At 44.0% G+C, this 19,535-nt stretch overlaps 4 protein-coding genes across 6 annotated transcripts in view; 3 read left to right on the top strand and 1 right to left on the bottom strand.

The window, feature by feature from the left end:
- The window catches only part of racgap1 (Rac GTPase activating protein 1), an 8,434-nt gene extending 994 nt beyond the window's left edge, over positions 1 to 7,440 (top strand). The window contains exons 4-17 of the mRNA XM_080015628.1: positions 83 to 225; positions 365 to 434; positions 1,400 to 1,447; positions 1,552 to 1,629; positions 1,704 to 1,827; positions 1,959 to 2,095; positions 2,308 to 2,472; positions 2,642 to 2,737; positions 3,729 to 3,927; positions 4,224 to 4,329; positions 4,575 to 4,707; positions 5,425 to 5,554; positions 5,669 to 5,765; positions 6,260 to 7,440. Of these exons, the coding sequence (XP_079871754.1) occupies positions 83 to 225; positions 365 to 434; positions 1,400 to 1,447; positions 1,552 to 1,629; positions 1,704 to 1,827; positions 1,959 to 2,095; positions 2,308 to 2,472; positions 2,642 to 2,737; positions 3,729 to 3,927; positions 4,224 to 4,329; positions 4,575 to 4,707; positions 5,425 to 5,554; positions 5,669 to 5,765; positions 6,260 to 6,332 (1,599 nt within the window). The 3' untranslated portion in view covers positions 6,333 to 7,440. The remainder of the gene's footprint in view (positions 1 to 82; positions 226 to 364; positions 435 to 1,399; positions 1,448 to 1,551; positions 1,630 to 1,703; positions 1,828 to 1,958; positions 2,096 to 2,307; positions 2,473 to 2,641; positions 2,738 to 3,728; positions 3,928 to 4,223; positions 4,330 to 4,574; positions 4,708 to 5,424; positions 5,555 to 5,668; positions 5,766 to 6,259) is intronic.
- Positions 7,441 to 7,555: 115 nt separating this feature from the next.
- On the bottom strand, positions 7,556 to 10,289 carry LOC307241495 (uncharacterized protein). The gene is made up of 5 exons (XM_080015629.1): positions 10,098 to 10,289; positions 8,899 to 9,004; positions 8,342 to 8,448; positions 8,051 to 8,223; positions 7,556 to 7,972 (listed from the first exon to the last, which is right to left on the bottom strand). Exons 1-5 carry the CDS (start codon positions 10,210 to 10,212, stop codon positions 7,700 to 7,702), a joined length of 774 nt encoding a protein of 257 aa, XP_079871755.1. The 5' UTR covers positions 10,213 to 10,289; the 3' UTR covers positions 7,556 to 7,699.
- A 1,478-nt stretch (positions 10,290 to 11,767) lies between these two features.
- Positions 11,768 to 15,634, top strand: bin2a (bridging integrator 2a; the record flags this gene model as incomplete). Its single annotated transcript, XM_080014779.1, has 12 exons — positions 11,768 to 11,851; positions 11,976 to 12,056; positions 12,212 to 12,266; positions 12,382 to 12,476; positions 12,608 to 12,703; positions 12,854 to 12,961; positions 13,062 to 13,147; positions 13,250 to 13,325; positions 13,422 to 13,504; positions 13,679 to 14,285; positions 14,405 to 14,474; positions 14,578 to 15,634. The coding sequence occupies 11 exons, from the start codon at positions 11,768 to 11,770 to the stop codon at positions 14,456 to 14,458; spliced, it is 1,425 nt and encodes a 474-aa protein (XP_079870905.1). The 3' UTR covers positions 14,459 to 14,474; positions 14,578 to 15,634.
- Positions 15,635 to 15,887: 253 nt separating this feature from the next.
- On the top strand, positions 15,888 to 19,061 carry LOC307241464 (uncharacterized protein). Of its 3 annotated transcripts, none has more exons than XM_080015583.1 (5): positions 15,888 to 16,050; positions 16,366 to 16,411; positions 17,471 to 17,512; positions 18,094 to 18,141; positions 18,238 to 19,061. In XM_080015583.1, the coding sequence occupies exons 2-5, from the start codon at positions 16,387 to 16,389 to the stop codon at positions 18,411 to 18,413; spliced, it is 291 nt and encodes a 96-aa protein (XP_079871709.1). In that variant the 5' UTR covers positions 15,888 to 16,050; positions 16,366 to 16,386; the 3' UTR covers positions 18,414 to 19,061. The 3 variants fall into 3 exon arrangements, with proteins under 3 accessions (XP_079871709.1, XP_079871710.1, XP_079871711.1); XM_080015584.1 differs by having other exon boundaries at positions 16,327 to 16,411; XM_080015585.1 differs by lacking the exon at positions 16,366 to 16,411.
- Positions 19,062 to 19,535: the final 474 nt, after the last annotated feature.

The raw sequence follows: 19,535 nt of genomic DNA, 5'->3' as shown, positions 1-19,535 counted from the left end.
ACTGTATTGCCAACAACCCCCACCACAACCATGTTGTATTTTTATATTACTCACCAAGTTATTTCTGTCTTTTATGTTACAGGATCGTCAGATTCAGTTGATCAAGGAGCTGCTGATTAGCGAGGGCTCCAGCAACAGCATCCAACTGAATGAGGAGCAGCGCTCTGCGCTCGCCTTCCTCAATGTACGATCTCAAGCTCTGCCAACCCTCAACACCAGCCGAAAGCAAGTTGTACACACAAACTGATGTACACAACTTAGTATTGTCTGCATATCCAGCAAATCATCTGTGGTTTCACTTTCCCGATATCTGTCATTGTACCTGTTACTGACTTACCAATGGTTTTCTTGGGTTCCATTGTAGGTTGACCACCATTGATGAGTCTGGCTCTTGCCTGTCGGACATCAGCTACGATAAAACAGATGACTCGCTTGTAAGCCCCCGTCCCTCTCTGAACATCATCTAGAATTCTGAATCTTAAATTTACATTTTTGTCATTTAAAAGACATTTGAGATCCGAAGCGCTGTACACTAGGGTTGGGCGACTGTCCAATATTGCAATCGCTGTGGGGCAGCGATTGCCAATGTACAATTTTATCAGGGGGCCATAGATTGTGATGTGATTTGGCAAATGCGGTCTCCCCGTTTCAGAAGTGCAGGATAAAAACATTGAGTTTTTACTAAATGAAGTCCCATAGCAACGAGGAGACGTGTGTCTGGACAGTGGGGATGCAGGGCTCTTTTTTTGGAACGGGATGGAGCGAGACAGTCCCTTAACTCAGTTGTGTTTAATAAAAAAAAAAGTTTCATACATGTGGGAAACAAACAAAAATGAATTGATCTAAAATAAAAAGAAAGGCAGGAGAGCTGGCATGCACCGCAGTCTGGAAGGGGAAAAAAACAAAATATAATATATTTTATAATATATTTCTATTATTATCACAAGATGTGCATTTTGAGTGGCAGGTATGTGTGGCTGGTCATCGAGGTAGCGATTGTCTGAGCAAGATATTTGTGAGGAACCTATTATTTTACTTTATTCTTTGAGCACCTGCTACTCTTAAAGTCTCAGGATGGGAGAGCGAGAAAGTGAGATCATCTCCAGTGGTTACTTGACAGTTCTGAGCGGGGAGGAGGAGAGCCTCCCTCCCTCCGCTCCAGTTTCAGAAGACGGTAAACTGCACTTACACCGTTTCATTGCTTGGATTTTTCCTGGCAAATAAAAAAAACAAAAAAATCGTCTGTCATCAATGTCAATCGGCGTTGTTAAATCATAAATCTGCCCCAGCCTACTGTTCACCAAATGAACGTGTGAGCTTCTTAATATACAGTAAAGGTGTATAAATAATTTCATGGAACATTAAAGAGAAAAGCTTACCTCAATCCGTCGTGTTGCAGGACTGGGATTCCTCCGTCTTGAAAACGGTGCGGCTCAAGAAGAGGAGGGTAAGCGCACCGGCGGTGACCTTTCACCCCCCTCAAATGTGAATTTCCAAACCAGGTTTAATCTGGATACAGGCTAAAAAAAAATGTTTGCTGTTTGATTGCAGCGTTCCTCCAGAAACCACGTGGATGGACCTCCACTTGTCTCCAAAAGGTCTCGCTCAACTGGAAGAAAGTCAGAGCGGGTGAGGGATGACGCTCAGACTCTGTTTGTGAGGCATTGGCATTTCTACTGGCTCACCTGATTGTTGTTTTACAGTTACAGGGAAATGAGTCTCTTGTGGCCAAAACGACAGTCACTGTACCTGCAGACGGAGGACCAGTTGAAGCAATTTCTACGATTGAGACCGTTCCTTATTGGACTCGCAGCAAGCGAAGGACTGGTGAGAGTTTTTGCTTCAGCCGATACTCATTGAAATGGCGACTCCAGATTCCATGTATGTGAGTGTGTGTTCAGGAGTATGTGTACCCGTGCCATGCTCCTAAGCTGTTGCTCATCTCTCCCCCTGCTCAGCTGGTATGGAGTGGGACTCTGAGTCCGTGCAGTCTGTGGATAGTTTGAAGCCAGCCAAGCCAGAGCAGGCAATGCCAGAGCCCAGAACTCCACAGGGCAACGGATGTGTTCGCCTTCACGAGTTTGTCTCCAAAACGGTAAAAGGCTGTTTTTGTGATGGAAATACAGATTTAAATAAAGGGGAAATGTAACTGTTATTTAAAATGTTTTTATTGTTAACTACTGTTGCAGCTCAAACTGTGTAATAAGACTTTTTAGACAAATCATGGTATTTTTTCTTTGTGCGGACTACAGCACATTTGTATCTTTAAGTCCATCGCCTCTAAGCCCCGTCTATATCCCACCTCAGGTCATCAAGCCCGAGTCCTGCGTTCCATGTGGCAAGAGGATAAAGTTCGGGAAGATCTCGCTGAAGTGCCGTGACTGCCGCGTGGTCACTCACCCCGAGTGCCGCGAGCGCTGCCCCCTGCCGTGCATCCCCAACATGGGCGGCACGCCAGTCAGGATCGGGGAGGTATGAAACGGAGGGTTCTTGGTTAATTTCACCGGCAGTGCTTGCCTGCTGTTACACTTTTTTTTTTTTTTTTTTTTTTTTTTTTTTTTTTTTTATTTTTTTTTAAATTTTTTTTTTTAAACATTCCCTTAATAAACACAAATGTATTCCGTCTTGTGTGTCTATCCAGGGAGTGATAGCCGACTACGTCTCGGCCACCTCCCCCATGATCCCACCCCTGGTGGTCCACTGTGTCAATGAGATCGAGCAGAGGGGCCTGTGTGAGGTGAGGCTTGTTTGTTTTCAGCCTTTTTTAATTTTACAATCAAATGTGATGGAAAGTGGATTGCAACATCAAGACCAAAAAGACAGAATTTGTGATGTATTGTTGGGGTTGTAGATAAATGTCTACTTATAATTTCCAATGCTTTGACTTTGATTATTTGACAATTAAATCGCTGCTTTTAACTTTTTAACCGTCCCTCTCTGTTTTTATAAAATGATCTGTCTTCTTTGGTTCCTGACAGGGTCTGAAATTACCTGAAACTGACACGGCTTGAAATCACATTTTATGACTATTTTTTTATTTTTATTATTATTTTATTATATTTTGACTATTTTTTTACTATTTTCCCATCAGATTTTTGTTGTGTTTATCTTTCGCTGAAAAAGTACTAGTTCTACATCAGATAGATTGATATTCTAGTCTTTGTGCTTGAATCAGTGCCTTTACCAGTGTAGATGGGAATATGTTTTTTTAAATTTTTATCTCTGCTAAAGAAAAATATAATTTGACAAGTGTTTCCGTACAGTTTTCCCTGGGGGGAGGGGTCCAGACGCGCAGCAGATTCAGATAATTTGAACCTGGTTGCAAGGCAGCTGAGCTCTGCTGCAGCCACGGTGCGACGGAGACGCCTCATGCTGCTGCGCTCAGTAGGATTTTCTGCAGAGCGGAAGCATCATAGGATAGGTTTCGGGAGAACTGGGTGGAATTTTAATGCGTTGTGGAATTGGCATCGGCACAATTTCTGTGGGTTGTAATTTGAACCGTCATAGATAACGCAACATATCAAACAGTCAGATAGGACATAATCACAAACTTCATTATTGCACCGTAGAGGTGACAGCTAATTGTAGCTTGGTGGTCATGAAATGGTGTATTGGCCGTGGGACTTCATATTGGTATCATATACTTGATGCATGACCTTGATTATCACTGCAGGGCAGGGATTGTGACGGGGAACTCGGAGGTTAATCGAGTGTGTGTCTGTGTCTAGACTGGACTGTACAGGCTGTCCGGAGCTGAACGCACGGTGAAGGAGCTGAAGGAGAAGTTCCTGCGCAGTAAAAGTGTTCCTCTGCTCAGCAAAGTGGAGGACATTCACGCCATCACCGGCCTCCTCAAGGACTTCCTGAGGAACCTCAAGGAGCCCCTGCTCACCTTCCGCCTCGTCCGTGCCTTCATGGAAGCAGCGGGTATGTGTGGGGGTCGGGGGCAGTTCCTTGTATGAACCTTCATTCATTTTATTGTAGTTTTGTTTTGGGATAGTCTACAAAAGCAATAACACTGTTTTCATTGTGTTTTCTAACTGATTGCAAAACAGGGTGTTCAAGGCCGTAATGGTGGTTTTGCGCAGTGTGCTGTGCTGTTGTTTTCAAGGACTAACTCGCTTTTCTCTCCTTTCGATATTTTCTTGTCATAATCTTTGACCTTGTCTCAAGCTTCATCATTTTCTCTCTCCTGACGAAGAGCTTGTATTGATTTCCCTCAGAGATTCCAGATGATGACAATAGCATTGCCCAGCTATACCAGACCATAGGTGATCTTCCACAGCCCAACAGGGACACGCTGGCGTTCCTGGCAATTCACCTCCAGAGGTCAGTCGTTGCTCTGTGCGGCTCGCGGTTGAGTTGTAGCACAACCCAAACCATTCACTGCCACAGATCGTTGCTGGTATCCCCACTGTATGGTTGCCGACGTTACCAGTGTTGCATTACATTACTTGCTGATTACCCACCGAGAGAAGAGAAACACGGCTGTAGAAGACCTTTAGATCTGGTTCTCCATACATAATCTCCATGTGTCCCCGTTCCTCTCAATTGAATTGTTTTTATTTTTTTAGAGTTGCTCAAAGTGAGGTGACCAAGATGGATATCAGCAACCTGTCTCGGGTGTTTGGTCCCACTATCGTGGGTCATGCAGTTCCTAACCCAGAACCCATGACCATCCTGCAGGACACCAAGCGGCAACCCAAGGTGAGGTGCCACACAAAACAGTCAACTCCAAATCAGTTGTTTAGGATTTGCTAAAACTGTTTCAATTTACAACGTAGCCTGTCTAACTGTATGGATACTTGGTTGAGATGGTTTAAACAAAACAAATCAAGATGCGTTATAATGTGTTTAATTGATATGAAGACAAAGCAATATAAATTGTCGTCCATTGGCCGTCTATTTTTGTTTTGTTTTCATAGACTTTGATATTTCTCATTGATTAATGAGACTGTGTAGCAACGAACTATTTACATAATTACCAATTAGGGATGCCACGGTGGGGGATTTTTCCCATCAGTTAATAATCTCACGACCAGTGTTATGGGTAACACCGATCATCTTACAACGGGGGTGTGTCCCCGTTATGCACGGGCGCTAATTGCGCACGGAGGGAGACAGGTCCCGATCTAGATCTGACCGTTTTTTGTTTTTATTTTATGATCAACGTGGGCGCTGATATGCGAAAATAAACAAAATGGGTTTTATTTATATTGGGGGCAGGGGGGCTAAACGACGGTGGGGGGCAGTGGGCAAGTAATATAGTCGGTGTATGTCGGAACACCTTTAACCGCTGCAACCCTATTACCAATTCGCCATTTTGGGTTTCCTGCCAGTTTAAAGCCCAGCAGGAGGATGCTTCACTGTGAGCGCAGCTCTGAGATGAGGCAATATCTTGAAATCTTTTCTTGGTTCTTTCAGGTTATGGAGCGTCTGTTGTCCTTGCCCACCGCATTCTGGAACCAGTTCCTTCTGGTGGAAAACGAGCATGCCAACAAGGATCACATGATCATTGCGAACACAAACTGCTATTCTACTCCCGATATGAAAGGTAAGAAGCTCTTATAAAACAATAAATGAACTATGATCAGTTTATCAATGTGTTTGTAGAATTGTGTGTCGTTTGGCTCCATGTCTGAGCACTATGGTTTGGGTTTTGACTCAGTGAGCATGCTGGGACCGCTCACCACGCCAGAGCACCTGTACAAGACCCCGTCCTCCAGCTCCTTGTCCCAGCGCATGAAGTCCACCCTGACACCCAGGTACATGTGATGACCTCCTGCTTTTTTTTTTTCCCTCCTCAACAATCCCCCCCACCCCATCCTGGTGGTTGCCAACTTCTAAAAGTGGGTGTCGGGAGAAATCGCTGCCCGAGAAGGATGCGAGTGCTTAGTCTATCTTTTAATGTCAACACTGCATGCACCCGTGGGGAGTGGCAGGAGCAAAAAATAAAATAAAAATACTCGTCATTTTCTCCCGTTCAGCTCTGCTGGCTCTAGTTGTTTATTCCAATGAACCTTTAAATCTTTGCCTCCGCTGATGTCATGAAAACATCAGTGGAATGGCACAAATGAGCTTGGTCGGTACAGCAAACAGGAAAAATAATGAATGTATCTAGTTCCAGATACAAACAATATGGCTGACTTCTGTCTTTGAGAGCCCACATATATCTGAATGTAATTTTTAAAGCTGCTCAACGGTTATCTGATTTGGATTGACTGGCTTGTGATCTGATTCATGTAATTCTGTGTTGCAGGTTTGGGAGCAAGAGCAAATCAGCAGTGGGATTTGTTCAGCAACGGAACTTTTTTGCATCTCCAATCCTCTAGTAATCCAAAGAAGCCGTGCGGCAATTTTTCACCTCTTCCATGTATTTATATATATATCTTTTTTTTCTTTTCTCAGTTCTAACAAAAAACATGCAATTATTCAATAACTACATATATATGCAATTTTCGTCTTCCTCTCTGCTCAGAACACCTTTCAGTATCTTACCTGTATGTGTTAATATTCACTAGATTGATCCTTTTTTTCATTGTTTGTAAAATGTTTTTTTTTTTTTCCTTTTGTTTTTACTAAATTGTGTTTGGTCTGTGTTCATCTAGCATGGAAGGCTTTTCAAAGCCTCAATCAAGACCCTTTGAAATTTAACATTTTTAAAATGTTACAAAATTACATCTTGGAATTTTAATCAAGAGGATTCAACTCATGTATCACTCAGAGGTTGAAGAACCGACAAACATTTCAGTTAAAAACTTAGTTGCACACAAAGCACGTAGTGTCATGTTAGTTTTTATGTTTTTCTTGTGTGTATATAATCAGATTTATAAAATGTTCTTTAATCTGCATTGTGTAGTTGGCTGCTTAACTGCACCTAGGCAAGTGTTTATTTTTATTGTACCGCTCTCACTGACATCTCCAAAGTGGGATGAAAAATAATTTGATTTAAAATGTTCTGTGCGAACCATGTTCACTTGTAGAACGTAGTGACCGATGAGAAACGTGCCGGACCGCTTTGCTCAGTATATGGGGTTCTCTTTGCAGCAGTCCTGTATGGGATTGACTTGGTTGGGGGGAAAAAAAACTAGATGTAGAATTTGTGGCATTTTTATTTTCCTACCAGACCCATTTTTTTTTTTTTTTGTATTCAAATTTGTAAAATACATTTGACATTTCACTTGTGTGTTGTCTGTTTTTATTTTTTCAAGTTATTCTCGAATATTTGTTAAAGCAAGGTTGTTTTCTTTAATCGCACTTGATCACGCTGCAAGTGATTTTCACTGAGGTGCAAAAAACGTTTTCACATCTTTACCATTCAAATGAAAGGGACACGCAGTCCATTGCCTTTCTAAATGGCTGAGTTCAAGATCCACTACAATTCCGGATTTTTCGCACATTTGGCCTCAGACAAAATTGGTGGGACAAACAACAAAATCTGAGGCTTTCAATGATGCAAATGAATTAAGACCGTAACACTCAATAAAATATGTTGACCAGTACCTTAAAACTGGTCATTAGAAATGATTTATTATTTCATTAACAACTTCAAAAATCATGACAGAAAATAATCTTTAATAAAAGACTACGTATCCTGTACAAAATTGAAGTAGACCGCTGGAGCTCTAATGAAATACAGAATGATTAAAGTTCCAATGTATACTTATTCATGGAAAAACCTCTGTTTGAGATGTCAGCGCTAGAAGCAAGGCCAAAGAAGAGGAGTGTTCTTGACGTAGTTCTGAAAGGCCGGATTCGATCCCCATTTCTTCATGGCTTGCCTCTCTAGAATGGGGATGCCACTGACGTGGCGAAGCAGGAACCACACAAAAAGGGGACACACCACACTGAGGTGCTGGGGGCCCTGCATCACGGAGGAGGCTGACAGCCAGAGACCCGACCACTGCAGGATCTCCCCCAGGTAGTTTGGGTGTCGGCTGTACGCCCACAGTCCACTGGTGATGAACTTCCCCTGAAAGGGACACAAGGGTTTTGGTGATTCTCCGACCGAAGGTGAGGTCACGCCCGGTTGTCCGCTAGATTTACTTACAGCGTTTTCTGTATTGCGCTTGAAAAGCCACTTCTGCTGGTCAGCAAGAGCCTCCGTAACAAAGCCAAGGCCCCAAATACTCCAGCCAATGTAGTCCCTCATCCCCAGAGGCACGTCTCCCTTCTCGCTGTTTAGCATTAGAGTGGGCAGGAGGGTCATAAATACCCACACAGCTTAAAATAAAAAAAAAAAAAGCTTTAGTTAGTCCGTCAACATACGACAGCATTAAAATAAATGTGTACAACGACCCAGAAACACGACTGATTTAACACCACCTCGGCTTTAAGGTACCTTGGATACTCCAATAAACAAAGAAAGTCCCCGGGCTGTCTCTGACGCCATTGAACCTACGATCCTGGCCGTCCTTCAGGATTCTCATGAAGAGGAATGTCCCCAACCTGCGGAAAAGGGACAATGTTCGTTAGGCTTCACTCAGGAATTATTCATTAACCCGACTTTAATGCCTGCCATTCTTTAGTTCCACAACGCTGACCCGGCCAAGGACCTTCTTTATCTTCAGCTCGCCCAAAACCGCAGGATAAAACTTACTTTTAAACTAGACTGAAAATAAACTAGACACTCAAGAGGGGTACTCCGAAAATTTAAAAAACATTAAAAAAAAAGAAGAAAAAAAATAAAAATAAAAAAGATGCACATACAGTACATTATTGATTGTTTTTATTTGCATTTTTAATTTATTTAATTTTTTCTCCCAATGCCATTGAAGGGGGTACTCCGCTGAAAAAAAGATCCCAGAGGGGGTACACTACTTTAGACATTTTTGGGAACCACTGACATAGCCGGCTCAGAACGACTAGGGTCGACGGAGGTCACGGAGCCTTCCTCACCTGAGTCCCCACGCCGTCACCAACCCTGTCTGCACCTTCTGGCGAACGTGTGCAGCCCCTCCCCAAATACGACTCAGGTGGGCAAGCAGTATGAATGTTCCAGATCCTGAGGGACAGGGAGGAGGAGAGACAGCCAGGGCAGGGGCCCCTTTAGGAACGGGCACCGCCAACGGCTGCTGTGGGAGGGCGAGGCAGGTTCAATAAATCGTTTACCCAGGAAAACCGCAAGACAATTTGATTCCAAAGTTCAGAGTAAAGTAGCCGGGACGAGTGCAGCTCAGCGCTGAGGACCTGAAGGAGCCACACTCAAGGGGACTGTCAAGGTGATTCATTTCTTTTCCCCCCCCCAATTACAAATAAAGTCGCCGGTACGCACAGGTAAGTGAACCCAAAGAGACAGAATTAACCATGAACAATTTGATCATCGATTTGCAATATGTGCGTGTGGTTATTGATTGATCAGACTCCATTGAGTTTGAAAAATCAAAGTAATAATAATAATAATAATAATAATAATAATAATAATAATAATAATAATAATCATCATCATCATCATCACGTGTGACTGTGGCATTTCTCTCCGTTATAACGTGGATAACCTTTGTCTGAAATGTCCAAGACGGTCAAATTCAGGCGTGGCCGTTTTGGGAGGGTTAACTCTTTCGTCTTTAATTTAAATTGACCTTAAATAAAAAATAAAAAATAAAAAAACTATAAAAACTATAATCATTTTAAAAACCGCGCCCCAAAGTCAATTTGAACAGCGACGATTCGCCTGCCTGGAGCCGAAAGAACGTGACGTGGTGGCCGCACGCTGATTGGTGGAGCGCCGCCGTTCCGTAACAGACGCTTTTCCGAACGAACGTCACCGTTTTCTCGGAGCGGCGCCGCCGAAGCCGCGTTTTGCGCTTTCCACCGATCGCACGACTCGCACTCGTTACCTACGCGGGGTTAGAGGCTGATTTCTAATGAAGATCCGACGACATGAACCCTGCGTCCATCCCCGGGGACGCGGCGACACGGGACCAGAGCAGCTAGTCGAGCACAGAGCGATAAATCAAACACACATAAACATTTGTTACTTCACGGGGAAACGAGGAGACGGACTATGACCCGGAAAAAAACCCCCCAAAAAAACAGTAAACCCCGCGGGTGTGCAAACTAGACACGGAGATATGATTCGTTGACGAGGACTTTACCTGCCAAGTCGTAGAACTTCTCGCTCTTCAACGCTGCGGCCGCGGCCCAGCAGAGCCACTGGACGGCCAGGTCGACGGCCGCACATTTAACCAGAGTGTTCCCCGTCGCCGTCATGTCCAGCTCCCGGTGCAGCGGCACGCTCGGCTTTCTCTCCCGGCCCTCTGTCCCGATCAAAGTGCCAGGGTGGAAGTTCACCCCGCTCCGCCAAGCAGTAGGAGTGGCTCGAGTTAAGCTCCCTGGGGCTTGTAGTCATGGGACAAGTCCAATTAAAGTGGTAATCCGTCACATTATTTCGTAAAAAAAAAAAAAAAAATCCCCGGTATTTGATACTTCTTTACAGATGGCGCTTGGTAAGGAAATGCCATTCGATATATTTCCGTTGTGCATTTGCTCCCCTGTACGCTGTTCTCAGTGTGGGTGGCGGGGTCCGCCTTTCCCGGCAGGAATGCTCCGGTCTGGCATGGCACAGGGAGTAGGGCTGGACGGATCGATACCAACAGTGTTGATACTACCGATACCACGGCTCGCTTTGAAGATCGATTCTCGCGTCAATAGGAATCAATGCCAAAAAGGGATCAGTTTCTCTCTCCAAAACGAAAATTGCTTTCCTTTTTAAAAGTCTACATATATATATATATATATATTTCCTCACTTGTGGCGGCTCGACGCCGGTCACTGTTCGCGTGGCGAGCGGGAGATCCTTTCCGCACCACGCCCGTATGGATGCCGGCTTTTGTGAACGAGTGGAGCCGCCTCCCGTCTCATCTTCTTTCCTTTCTTTTTGTAAATAATAACGTATTTGTTTAACACGATCCAGAAAACGTCTTGCCCTGGTAATAACATGAAGAGCCGAGTGTGGTGAGGCTTTTGTATGTTGCGTTGCACAAATTGAAATGGCAGGAAAATAAATGCATGAATGCAAAGATATGTCTACATAGGTGTTCTGGTAATTATATGGTTTAGTATAATTACATTGAATAATGAAAAAACATTGAATTTGGCAGAAATATAAAAGCCAGTAGTAGGAATTAATAAAGAGCCAAAAGAGTCGGCTCCTATTGCTGAGCTGAGCTGAGCCAAATGATCTGGCTCGCGGAAAAGAGCCGGAATTCCCGGAATTGGTATCGATATCGGTGATTTCTTCCCTAGTATTACTTGGTATCGGATCGAAATCAAATTTTGCGGTACCGCCCATCCCTGACAGGGAGTGAAATCCAGCCGGGTCGCTAGTTGTGTTGTGTTCCATATCGGTTGTCAAGAAACAACCGATATGGAATGAACATTCACAAAAAATGACAGCATCCTCAGAAGAAACGATATCCCCACCTCCCCAAGAGATTAAAAATAAAAATAAAATAACTAAACGAAAACAAATTAAAATCCATCAATCACAAGAGACACATATTGAACATTTAAGAAAGTTTGACCGTCATAGAGGCAAGACAAAGGTACCGCCGGATGTTGGAAAAAAAACAAACAAACAAAAAAACCAAACGTTGCAGTTTCAAATGGAATTCTGGGATGATTTTATGGGTTGCCACTTTCAAGGAAATTCGTTTTTCACAAATGTACCTTTTTTTCCCCCGCACTGCATGTTATGATTGTTTTTGTTTCATCTGTTGGTGTCAAAAAATAGGCCCAGAGGTGACACAGCAAAAAAAAAAAAATCATGGCAGAAGGAAATAGTCCAAAAAGCGGCGCAGGAGTCTTCACTAAAAAAGTCCAAAGGCAACTGAGTAGAAGCAAGGAAAAGGTATCATTCTATTAGAAATATGTTTTTTATTTTAAATATTATCTCAAAGTCTATAAAAAAAAAAAAAAAAAAAAACTGTAGCCCCCATTTAATCCTTCATTTGAACCATTTAATTGTTTGACAGGTTTTGCAAAGGTTGGGAAAGACCATCGAGACCAAAGACGAAGAATTTGACAGTTGGCTTCAAAGATTTAATGACCAGCAGGTAATCACCCCCCCAAAAACAGAACTTCACACTTTGTCCCGCGGCGACCTGTTGAACCGCGGTGTGATGGCTTTGCCCCGTGGCTACGCTCAGAAATCATCCAACAATCAATTCACCTCGAGTTGCACGATAACACAAGTTCTGTCCATTTGCAGACCGATGGAAACCGCATTCACAAGGACCTGAAGGTCTACCTGAACGCAGTCAGAGGTGAAAAAGGGCCGTGTTTGGAGACGTGTTGTACGGTACATTCTGCACACCTGTGACCTCCCAAGTCACTGGGAAGCAACATCCCGAGTAAACCTATTCAATTTCTCTACCGCAGACATGCGTGAAGCTTCCAGACGCCTCTCCCAGTCCCTCTTTGACGCTTACGAGACGGACTGGGTCGGGGAAGAGGACCTGGGTGCCATTGTGGAGGTCAGACTTGAGCGTTAACCGAAAACAAAAAAAAACAAAACAAAAAAACACACCACCCAAACCCTCTGCTTTACAAATCGCCAAAAACATTTTTTTAAAATGTTATTTCCTTTTAACGCCTGTCTTTGAAGGGTGAGGACCTTCTGTGGAACGACTATGAGGTGAAGCTGTCGGACCAGGCGCTACGCACCATGGAGTCCTACATGGGCCAGTTCCCCGATGTTCGAGTAATGAAACTGCAAACACACACGCGATCAACGCGGAAACGCATCGTTTTGCGTTCTGCCTTAATTCCTGTTCTGTCTTTTTTAAATATTCTGATAACATTCATCATTCATCAAAAATCTTGAATCGAATTGAAAATTCTTGAACCGTAGGAGAGGATCTCCAAAAGAGGAAGGAAACTCATTGACTATGATTCTTCTCGGCACCACTTAGAGGCACTGCAGACCGCTAAGAAGAGGGACGACATCAAAATAGTCAAGGTCTGGAAAGATAAGTGGCGTGCGTTTGTCATTCCAGCTTGTATTTTCGGAGAAAAATTTACGGATGTACTAAATGGCCCCGGTGTGTTTGGTTGTTCAGGCCGAAGAAGAACTCAACGCTGCCAAAAACATATATGAAGGCATCAACCAGGAACTGAAGGGCGAGTTCCCTGCGTTGAACGAGAGGTGGGAAACAGGAGAGGATAGGGGGCGGATCGTTTTGGTTTGACTCGAAATCACGTTCACAACCGTCATTAATATTTTTAAATACTCCTCTTCCTCTTGCAGTCGTATTGGGTGCTACGTGACTGTCTTCTCGGCCATTTCAACCCTGCGAGACATCTTCCATAAGGAAATGAGCACGGTATGAGAGGACGAGTGTTTGTCAATCACCCGGATAGGACGTCACACCGCACCCATTGTTGTGTGTTTCTCTTTTTATTTCATGATCTTTTTTTAGCTGAACCAAGACTTGCAGAATGTGATGAAGGAGCTCCAGGCGCAGCACCCAGATAAGGTGTTTGTCGTGAAGGGATTACAACGGTGAGGTTATTTCGGTGACTTTGACTCCGTCGAGTCAGAGATTTGTTTTTTAGAGATTAGTCAGGGAGATTTGTTTTTGAGAAATCATTCATAGGGAGAGGTGCTTGGTTTGTTTTCACAGGGGAAACCCCCCCCCCCCCCCCCAAAAATATTTCTGTCACAATATATTTTTAGGTATGGCTCTCTGAAGAGACGATCCCTGATGTCCCCAAAGTCGTGGAAGACCAGCTTTTCTGATTTCCACATGAGCTACAGCCCCAGGCCGGGCCACCAGAGGTCCAGCTTCAGGTCTCCGGACAAGCCCGGCCACAGCGGCTCGCTGTACAGGGAGAGCAGCACCGGTACGGTGGGATCGACGCCTGTGCTGTTGGAGAGCCCTGCCTCGGCGCTCGGGGATGCGGAGAGGGAGTCCCTTCAGAGCGACGTCCCTAACTCTCCCGCGGAAGAGCTGGGGCCGGGAGAAGGTCGGAACGGAGAGGAGGAAGAACGGCGCGACGCAAACCTAGGGACTGAGCCAGAGCCTCCACAGCAACTTCCGCTGGATTCCGGTGCCAAGGGGGAGAAGGAGAGCCTCGCCCTGAGCGAGAGCAGCTCAGAGCCGGGCGGCGCCTCAGACTCCGAGAGCCTGGAGCTCCAGCTCTCTGCGGTGGGCGACAGCACACTGTACATCGAGGAAAAAGGGGAGAGCCCGGTATCGCAGATCCCGCAATCCAATGGACTACAGAACGGTGACGTTTCCTGCGTTGATTCTGGCTTGAAGGGCGTCAGCGTCCCTCAGAAGGTTGGTTATTTGGGCTGGGACGCAGCTGACACATAGACATTCACGCCATTCCATATCTTGCATCACAAATTATTCTCCTTTGTATTGAATTTTCTCTCTTAATTTTCTCTGCCAATCAGGGTGCTCCGTTAGGAAACCAAGAGTCACAAGACCCAAAAAGCACAGATGTGTAATGTGACAAAGATTAAGGTTGGCTTTTTTAACCATGTTATTCTAATCCTTGTCCTTGTTTTGTTTTTCAAAGTTTGACAAAACATTAATTCCCAGTTTTTATTGATTTTTTTCCCCCCAGTATCGTCCAGAATTCTCAGAAAAGAGTGAAGGTGAAAATACACGGAGCCAAAGCAGCATTGCAACTGAAAGAATATGGAACTTCTTGGCTGATGAATAAGATGCTTCACTTTCACTGAAATCAATTGTAAATATACCGTGATATCTTCCCCACTTATTTGTTTCACTGTGAATAATCATAATTACTTTTAGCAGTGTACAATGTTAGTGTGATTTCACAGAATTAGGTAGTTCTAGTCTCATCTGCCGCTTTACAATTTGCATTATGCAGTACAGGTAGAAGGGGCGTTTTTATGTCCTACGTCGAAGACACCGGACATAAACTGGACTTTGCATTGCCAGAAAAAGTACTGTCTGGAGAAAAGGCTCTTCTCAAATGTATTCTCTTCTCAGCGTATTTATGCTGGGAAAGGCGGACCCCGCCACCGGCAATGAAAGCGGCAAATAGAGAAGCACATGCGTAATGCAAATAGGCAAATGGTATCTTCTTAAAATATAGCCTGGGAATCAGCCCAACCTGCAGCTCATGTTTCATTTGCTCTGCAGAGGGTTAGGGTCAATCACAACAGTTTGTCTAATATGGGGCGAGTTTGATACGATGACGGTGCAGAGGAGAGCCGCTGACGCACCTTACCAAGATGGCTGCCGCTGACGTGGAACAGTCTGTTGAATCCGCTGTCGCAGTATTAAACGAGCTGGACGTATATTTTCTGAAAAGCTTTTGTTGACAAGAAAGGTGTGTTTGCCGTACTTCCGACAGGATTTGGTAAAAGTTTAATTTTACCAACTCACTTGCTCAGAGCTACGTCACACGTGTTTCGTTGCTCTGATTGGTTGTAGGTTTATCCAATGGCGTCCAGAGACATTTAGTTCTGCGCCTGTTGGTAACGGCTCATGGAAATCAAAAATGAGAGGAGATGCCAGATCAATACGCACTTGCGAATTGGTCCAGTGATGCCAGGCCAATTACGATAGATAGATATGGGATACATGTAAATTATAGGACTTTTATTATTGTTCTTTTTTTGACAAATCATTTTACGGATTACCACTTTAAATCATGGCGATCGAGTATGACAAAAAGGGAATTGATGTGCTAAATTAAAAAGCAACAATAATGTATTGTGCCCGAGAAATGTAATCAATAAAAGATTCCCTCGAAAGGTTTTCATTGGTTGTATTTGCTGGAAAAGGACCGTTGAAAAAAAAAAAAAAAAAAAAAGGAGGGGGGGGGGGGTCTGACGTGACGTCACCCGCTTTCAGCGACGACATCAGGGTCCGGGGAGGGGCAAGAAGAGCGGAAACGAAGAGCGTCACTTTGAGGCGTGAACGCCGGGGCGAAAACTTGAGCACATGAAGCGCACGACAGACTGTCACCGTTGTATAGTTTCTCCGTGCGTTAACAACACATAGTTAGTTAGATAAAGACACACACACCCGCCAGTGCTGCGGAGCGAATACGCCATTGTTGCAGGTAAGTGTGTACACACACACACACCGGTCTTCACTTCGGCTTGTTTGTTTGCTCTTTGTCGCCAACAACTTACAACGATTTCACGCGGGGGTGAGAGCGGGTTTGTTCGTTGAAATACAAAAGCAAACAGCTTTTTTTTGGGGAGGGGGAGGGGGGGAGTTTCTCGTCGGGCTTCCACGCCGAGGGACCGAAACCGGAGCGTCAGCTGATTCGGCTCGAGTGACGTCATCGCCACCCAAACAAAGCACGTGTTGAGAGATGCGCGTGGGGCCGTAGCCGGTGTGGTAACGTTCCGCACGTTTCATGTTTCTTTAGAGACTTCAGCCACGGTCCGACATGGCAACCAATGCGTCCATTCGTGGTAAGTGCACGCACCCGGAGCGTCTTCATTTCAAGAGGGGATTGTTATTGTTGAAATTGTTGTTATTCGTTATTTTCCTTTTTTTTTTTTTTAATCATTTTAAGCTTTGTTCATTTTCCCGGACTCACCTGTGACCCGGCGCCATTGCGATTCTTGAGCCAAGTGGTAATCCTTCACGGGGGGGAAATGGGGGGGGGGGGCACACGAAGCTCAAGACATACTTACTGTTTACAGTTTGTTAGGTCTTTGACAACGTAAAGTTACACAAAGGAGGCACACATCCAACCCAAAACAAATAGTTACGAAGAGGTGAGACCGGGCGGGGACCGGAACTACCATTGGGGATATCTTTCCAACGACTTCTAACCTAACAACAGTTTAGCGCTTCTCCTTGAATTGAACTTCGTCATTATTATAGCGTTTATATTGTTTACAAGCGTTAAAATCATGGTTTCTCCGTGGCAAACGAAACGTAAACCAGCGCGGAGTTCTGTGGGAGCAGTCATTCACTCGCCGATGGTGACGAAAAAACTGTCGTAAAACAATGGAAAAGTCACTGGAGCTCAGTCCAGCGTGACGCACACACTGTGACTCACATCACAAATAAAATAAGTTTTTCTTCAAAAAAAAAAAAAAAGATGGAAATCATATGGACTTGAGCATAGACCATTGTCTACCTTGGATGTTTGCCACATTAAGGCTCACAATCAAAAGCCTCGATTCAAGAGCACCAACAGGATTTTCACTTCGGGAAACGAGCCCGGCTAACTTCCGGGATGAAGGTGTTCCCGAGATCCGGCTAGAAAAGACGCCAACCAGGTTGCTACGGCAACTAGCCCGAGCAGGCTTGGGGAAACGATGTGCGCGATCGATACGTGTCACTCGCAACTTACGTTAAGGTAAAACCACTGGGTATGGACAGAAGGTGTCGATCATTTGCAACATCATTAATGACATGTTGATGCGTTTTCATATTCGACGGCGGCTTCTGTGGTTATTAATGTCCGCAGCGTTTCCTGATTCTGGGTCTAATGCTTTTCATGTTTCATTTTTTTATAGATTCACTACTGTTCAACATGACAACCACTCCGTCCATCGTTGGTGAGCAGCCGTCTGCATCATTTTTAGATAATTATTAATTTTATCATTATAATCTTTATTTATTTTCTGGGACTTACCTGTAATCAGGTGCCATTGCGATTCTTGTGCACACTCTTGAAAACGTGCTTTTTGGTTCTGCATGTTGGCGGGAGATGTCAGAATGTGCGTCTACTTCCGGGCAAACAGAACCGCGATAGCGGTTTTGTCGACAGCTTCACGATGTAATTGTTGGATGAACATTTGGGTAGACAGTTAATTTAGTGAACCCAACTGATGGAAACTCACCTAATTGGTCTACAGTTCCCCTTAAATTTGGATGGAATGTCCCAAACAGGTGCAATATATTTAAAAAAATATATAGTTTTAGCATCTACTCCCAGCCAAACACTACTTTCTGGGTAGCTTGTTTTGTTTTGTCTTTTTGAACTCTTGGGAGCATATTAAGCAGTTGCCTGATGACATCTTGCCACAGCTGAATTTCTTGTGTTGGTTTGCTGACGTAGTCTCTAAGTGGCTATTTGACACCATCCACTCTCTTTGCGTTTTAAAACATTTAATGTACCCGTTTTAATTTTCTCCAGTTACAACAACACCCGTCCCGCTGCATACGGACGCCACCATAGTCGGAGGTAATATATATATATATATTTTTTTTTTCTTCTTTTCATCCCCCCTAGTTGTCACAGCTCCAAACCGTCATGTTTTTCCCCCCCTTATCTTTTTAGTGGTTATCGTGCTCGTCCTGGTGACCGTAGCTGTGGCGGCCATCGTGTTGTACCGCTATCTCTGCCACAACAAGGGCGACTACAGGACCACGGGGGAGCCGGCTCCGGGGGAGGACCCGGACGACGACGACTACAAACACCAGGCCTCGGCCGAGAAGAAGGAATACTTCATATGAACTGGAACCACTGGGCACATGGGCCGACAAAAAAAAAAGCGAAAAACAAAAACCCGTGGCTTATGAAGTTTCTTTTGAGAGGCCTCGCACCATGCAAATTTTGTTTTTTGCTAAAAACAACAAAACAAAACAAGGAAATGCTGTATAAATGCTGACAAGATTCAGAGTGAAGTGAAAAGCACATCCTGGGTCTGGAACAGGTGTCTGTGCCAACAGCTGTGTGCTTATTTTCAGATGCCACACGTGAAGCAGGTGGTGGGATTCCATAGAAATGTCTAGGTCACCATTATAGGAAAACTTGCTGTGACAATCAAATATTTAGCCATGGTTTGCTGGTATATGCAGGGTTGATAATGTTGTGGGTTTTTTTTTTTAATGGGGTTTATTTGATTAACTATTTTATTACATATATTTTTTTTTTACTTGTGTGCCGTGTGTTCAGATGCTACCAGGGCGACTATTTCTTTGCTGTTTTGTGGAGCGCTTTTACTATGAAGATGTCTTTTAAAAGTTCCAATCTTTTTGTACTACTTTTTAAAATTACATTGGAGTCTCATATTGGACTGGGCACGTTTTTCCTGCCCCGCTCGCCTTATTTTTGTGTTTTTGTTTTGGACAATGTTACTCAAAAGATATATATCAAGGTTACGGAGCTGTGTCTTTGAATGTGTCGTTACTCAATAGGACAATTTACACAAACGTCTTTCTCCATACCCACAATATTATAACTTTATTTCATAAAGCGTCATGTCTGAACTGTTACAGTGTAATCATCAAATATGGTGTCCCGCTGTTTCTGTTGACCACCTGCCAATGGACACCCATCGCTTGAACTGTTGACCTGACCTTTTCTAAATCACTACTATGGAACTATTGTCGACGAACAATGCATTGAAATGCTTAGGAAAGACATGATCATCGGTCACAAAACCATAAAGTTTCTCATGGAGAGAACTATCCATTTTTCCAAATAAAAATCAAGATAAACATGGCCGTGTCAAATTTCCAAAATAACCTTTATTCTAAATTTTTCATTTTAAATTTTAAGTTTAGTATAAAAAAGTTAAGTGCACCTAAGTTCTGTTGCAAAGAGTTCCATCTTTTACGCGTCTCGGCAAACTG

The sequence above is a fragment of the Zeus faber genome, assembly GCF_960531495.2.
Source record: "Zeus faber genome assembly, chromosome: 15".
NCBI classification, from domain to species: domain Eukaryota; kingdom Metazoa; phylum Chordata; class Actinopteri; order Zeiformes; family Zeidae; genus Zeus; species Zeus faber.
Note: the sequence above shows the minus strand (reverse complement) of the source record. Positions and strands in the feature narration are given on the sequence as shown.